The 5,703-nt window shown below is 44.2% G+C and overlaps 1 protein-coding gene across 1 annotated transcript; it reads right to left on the minus strand.

Moving 5' to 3' along the window:
* Positions 1-3,722: 3,722 nt before the first annotated feature.
* LOC126064569 (tigger transposable element-derived protein 1-like) lies at positions 3,723-5,013 on the minus strand. The gene is made up of 2 exons (XM_049863777.1): positions 3,811-5,013; positions 3,723-3,755 (listed from the first exon to the last, which is right to left on the minus strand). The coding sequence occupies exons 1-2, from the start codon at positions 5,011-5,013 to the stop codon at positions 3,723-3,725; spliced, it is 1,236 nt and encodes a 411-aa protein (XP_049719734.1).
* Positions 5,014-5,703: the final 690 nt, after the last annotated feature.

The following is a 5,703-nucleotide window of genomic DNA, read 5'->3' on the forward strand; positions in this document are numbered from 1 at the left end:
ACCCTTTGCTATATTTGAGGCTTGAGATGTCCCAGATCTTGGCTGGGGGAGTCCCTGTGACCTGTCTGCCGTGGCCTTTTGACCTGCTTCTCTCATTCTTTAAGCACTCTCTTACTCAGGCATAGCAAAGCATCCTGGCTTCATCAGCTTTCCCAGTCCCAGCCCTGCAATCAGCCCTTTCTCCAAGGAGCCCTGATTCCTTTTTGTGGAGAATGGTGTTAATAACCAAGATCTGGTGTTGGGTGTGCTCATTGCTACTGGGGTGTCACTGCTTCTTGGTCCTTTCAACAGCCAGAGCTAGGAAATATCACCCCACACAACTATATCTTTGAAAAACAAACAAACCCATTGTCATTGAGTTGATTATGACTCATAGCCACTGTACAGTAGAGCTGCCCCATATGGTTTCCAAAGCTATAAATCTTTAGGGAAGCAGGCTGCCACATCTTTCTCCTGCAGAGTGGCTGGTGGGTTCGGACTGCTGACCTTTTAGTCAGCAGCCAAGCATTAACCACTGTGCCATAAACCAAAAAACAAACAAACAAAACCAGTTGCCGTCAGGTTGATTACTACTCATAGTGACCCTACAGGAGGACAGAGTAGAACTGCTCCATAGGGTTTCCAAGGAGCAGCTGGTGAATTCGAACTGCCAACCTTTTGGTTAGCAGCTGAGCTCTTAACCACCGCACCACCAGGGCATCATAACTACATAAAAAAACATGCGATTGCACTGATATCTAATTTAAAACCAAGACCACAGGGTTCATTTTGTCGTTTTCTTTTTCATATTTGTAATTCCCTTCCTTGACAGTGAGAAAACTGGCTCCACTTTTCACAATTATTTACTTATTTGCTCAATCTTACAACACATGAAATTTCAGAACTGCTGAGCTATGCCTCTGTGAAAAAGCAGCCTACTAACCAGAGCTCAGTATTTGTTTCCAGTTTTTTTTTTTTTTTTTTTTTTTAAGTCTTTAGCTTGAGGGTATATAGTCAAAATATAACCAAGGCCAAACCCACTGCCACTGAGTGGATTCTGACTCATAGCTACCGTGTTATCTTGGGCAGCTTTAACAGAAATACAAGTGGAAGGCTTTCTGTGAGAGAAATTTATTCTCTCATAGTTTATGAGGCTGTAAGTCTGAATTCAGGGCACCAGCTCCAGGGTAAGGCTTTCTTTGTCTGCTCTGGGTAAAGGTCCTTGCCACCAATCTTTTCCTGAGTCTAGGAGTTTCTCAGCACAGGGGTCTCAGGTTCAAAGGACCCACCCACTCCTGGCTCTTCTTTCTTGGTGGTAGAAGGTCTCTCTCCTCTCTGCTTGCTTCTTTTATATCTCAAAAGAGGTTGACTCAAGAAATACAACCTATTCCTGTAGATTGTGTCCTGTCTCATTAACATCACAGGGGCTAGTATTTACAACACGTAGGATAATTACAGTAGATCACAAAATGGAAGACAACCACACTATACTGGAAATCACAGCCTAGACAAGTTGACACATATTTTGGGGGGACAAAATTCAATCCATGACAGTGGCCCTGTAGGACAGAGTAGAACTGCTCTATAGGGTTTCCAAGGTCATAAATCTTTTATGGAAGCAGACTGCTATATCTTTCTCCCGCATAGTGGCTGGTGGATTCATACCTCCGACCTTTCAGTTAGTAGCTGAGCATTTAACCACCACACCACCAGAGATTCTTAGTCAAAATATAGTGTTCCCAGTGTACTTGGTTTAGTATTTATCACCTTTCTTTGTGGTTATTTATTTGAAATATGGTTCAGGTAATGTCCATTTTATGGTTTTTCCTCCCATCCTTGTGTATTTTACTTTTTATGTTTGACATATTAACACGGTTCCAAAAATCAGAACTTTACAAAAGGTATACTCAGAGAAGTGTCATCCTTTCCCCCTGCAACCAATCTTATTAGTCTCTGATTTCTCCTTTCTGTGCTTCATTTTGTACAAATGAATAAGATACACATATATTTTCTTATTTTGCCTTTATTTTCCACAAAAAGTAGCATACTACACCTTTTGCATATTGCTTTTTTCACTTAACAGTATAACTTGGAAACAACTCCATGTCAGTCCATAGAGTTCTTCCTCTTCCTATTATCATTACTACTATTATTTAGAGCTGCCTTATACTCTAGTGTGTAGAATTACCATTCCTTCATGAAACCACTATTTAGTTGTTTCCTATTTTTTGCCATTACAAACAATGCTGCACTGAGTAACCTCGTGTACATGTTATTTTTTGTTAGAGTTGTATCGTCAGGGCACAATCCTAAGAGTGGGATTGCTGAGTCAAAAGATATCTTTTTTAATTAAAGTGTCAAATACTCCTCCAAACGGTTGTACCAATTTGCACCCCATCAGCAATGTATAAGAGGCAATGTTAACCCACAGCTTTACCAACAGAAGGTGCTGTCATACTTTGTTATCAGCTAATCTGGTGAGAAATGGTATGTCTTTTCAATTTGAATTTTTCTGATTTTAAGCGAGATTGAACATCTTTTCATACATTTAAGAACCTTATTTATGCATTGTTTCCCGCCCATTTTTCTATTTTGGTTTTTAGTCTTTTTTTCTCTCCATCCTTAAGAGTTTTTTTACACATTGGGAATACTAGCCTGGTATCTGTGATACATGTCGCAAATCATTTTCTCCCAATTTATCAATTGTCTTTTGACCTTGTGTTTTCTTTCCATGGAAAAGTTTTATTACTTTTTACATTTTTATACAGCCAAATTGATAATCTTTTCTTTTTTATTGCATCTAGATTTTAAGTCATAGTTGGAAAGCCTTTCCTGATACCCAGGTTAAGGAGGAATCACCCATGTTTTCCAGCACTTGTATGGTTCCCACTTTTTACCTGTAGAACCCTGATCCATTTGGAGGATGCTGTGAGGTATGGTTGTCATTTTATCTTTTTCCAAATGGCTACCCAGCTGTGCACCAAGATAAAAAAAATTCATCTTTGCCCAGTGGTTTGAGATGTCACCTTTATCATACAGTCTTGGGTTGATTTCTGGACTCCCTATTCTGTTCCACAGGTCTGACTGTTCACACACCAGAACCACCTGCTATTATGACAGGGGCTTCAGACCATGTTTTAATGTCCACCAGGGTCAGTCCCTCCCTTGTAGCCTTTTAAAAATGTTTTCCTGGTTATTCTTGCATGCAATCTTTTTAAAACACACATTTAAATGAAATTTTAATGATAAAATTTAACACTTTCAAGTGTCAACATGAAAAATACCAGAAACAGGGTTTCTGGAAGCAGAAAGACTTGCCTGGGCCTCATCTGTTGAGGTCAGCGTGCTGCTTCTGGCTTTACCTTGGTTAACTTTTGGATACACACACTGAAAAATGACCTAAGACAGCTGCTTTGATCGTCGCTTTTTCTCATTGTACAATTCTCTGTAGCAGTTTATTGCATCATTGATTGCTCTTGAAACTTTCAATTTCCACTCATCGTGAGGGCTGTTACTGGTGAGGATCTGCAAGCCAGCCTCAAAATGTGAGAAGGCCACCGACAAAGCTTCTGTGGTCAACTGCCGCAGGGCAGCGGGATCATCTTCACTCTCTTCCTCTCCTGCTTTCCGTTCCTGCTCCAGCTGCATCAGCTCCTCATTTGAGAGATCTTCTTCGTGGGACCGCAGCAACTGGCCCACGTCAGCATTTATAACCTCTTCAAAGGCCATATTCTTGGCAAGGGTCACAATGTTTTGCTGAAGCCATGCAATGCTATCTGTTTGGGAAAAACTCTGGAAGCGAACACACTCAGGCCAAATCTTCTTCCATACATTGTTCATTGTTGCTGGTTTGAGCTCCTCCCAAGCTACTGCAATGTTGTCCACAGCATCCATAATGTCATAGTTCCTCCAAAACTCCCTGATTGTAGCCTTATCCTCCCCGCCGGTTGCTTCCAGGATGTGTTCAAAAGTCCTTTTCAGGTAATGAGCTTTAAAGGCGGAGGCCACACCTTGACCCATGGGCTGGACTGCATCAGCTGTACTGTCATGAAGGTACTCTACTCTTACGTTATCAGACAGATCACTCAGGTTCACTGGGTGGCATGGTGCGCTGTCTAGGATGAGCAATGCTTTGGTGGTGAGATTATTTTGAGCACAGTATTTTTCAACTGCAGGACAAAAGAAGTACGTGAACCATTCATGGAAGATGCCCCTGGTGGCCCAAGCCTTTTTGTTTGAGCGCCAAATCACAGGCAAGTTGGGCTTCGAGTACCCCTTCAGAGCTGCAGGGTTTTCCAAGTGGTATACCAGCAGGGGTTTCAACTTGAAGTCCCCAGCTGCGTTGCCACCAAGAAGAAGCATCAAGCGATCTTTCGATGATTTAAACCCTGGCTCAGCTTTCTCCTCCACAGAAATAAACGTTCCTTCCGGCATCCTCTTCCAATAAAGCCCGGTCTCATCTACGTTAAAAACTTGCTGGGGGGTGTACTCACCTTCTTCGATGATGCTTTTCAACACTTCTGGATACGCATCCACATTGCTGCTGAGAGGAGTGCTGTTCATCTTGAAGTGGGGTAAACAATGGCGCTCCTTGAACCTCGCAAACCACCCTTTACTTGCATTAAACTTTTCTGCTTGAGAGCTTTCACCCTGTTCACGCTGTAAGTCATCAAACAAGCTCTTAGCCTTCTCCTGAATGATGGAGACACTCAGGGGCACATTCCGCTGGCTCTGGTCTTCGAGCCACACGCTCAACAACCGCTCCATGTTCTCCATCACTGCACTCCGGTGGCGAGTCAGCCGAGAGGCTCTCAAAGGTGTAGCTATTTGTGAACTTGCTTTAATTTTTTCTTTATTATCACGGATGGTCGCCACCGTGGAGACAGCGAGGCCTAAGGCCTTTGCGATCTGGCTGAGCTTCTCACCCACTTCAAATCGTCTTAACACTTCTAATTTGATGTCAAGGGTAATTGCCTTCCGTTCCCTTTTGGCACTTGGGATGACAGTTGGATTTAGAGACCTTTTCCCAGGCATCTTGACCTCCAAAATGTAATACAACTACAGCAGTCTCGGGCGTAAGAAGGCCTTTGGCCACTCTGGCAGAATCTGAGAAGAAAATCAAGGAGGCGTAGGCCGATGTCCCTGCAGACGTGGGAGGGGGCACCACGGGCCTGCCTAGCTACACTGCCCAGGGAGAGGCAGCACCGTGGGCCTCTGGGGTCCAAATTCTCGGACAGCACAGCTGCAGGACCATCAAAACCACGGATTTCTGTGGCTCCAGAGCACTAAAAAGCAATCCGTCAAGGGGAGTAATGTGGTATAACCTATACTGAGCCAGTTCCTTTGCTCCTCGGGTATACCGCAGCAACCGTCCAGTCCAGCGGCGCAGCAACTCCGCTAGCAGGGGCCGCCAGCTCGGGGGGAGCGCAGAAAGTGCTCACTTTTGTGAGCCGCTCCTATGGAGGACCCCGGAAGTAGGTGTCCTTGGATATACTCGACTTTTAAAAAGTCTAAAGGAGCTGGGTATCCGTTTAGAACCCAGTCAGAGTCAGTCACCAGGTCTTCTGCGCTCAGATGTCTGCGTAGGGTAAAGCAGAGCTCGTGTTTACACCCTTAGCGTGTCAAGCGGTGAAGTAGACACCTAAAGAGAGGTCCCCGAGCCGGCGCCTGTGACCCCGGCGCAGGCGCAAAGGTCTTTGGTGACTATGACCTCTTTGGCGCCGC

This window comes from Elephas maximus, chromosome 21 (assembly GCF_024166365.1).
Source record: "Elephas maximus indicus isolate mEleMax1 chromosome 21, mEleMax1 primary haplotype, whole genome shotgun sequence".
NCBI lineage: Eukaryota > Metazoa > Chordata > Mammalia > Proboscidea > Elephantidae > Elephas > Elephas maximus.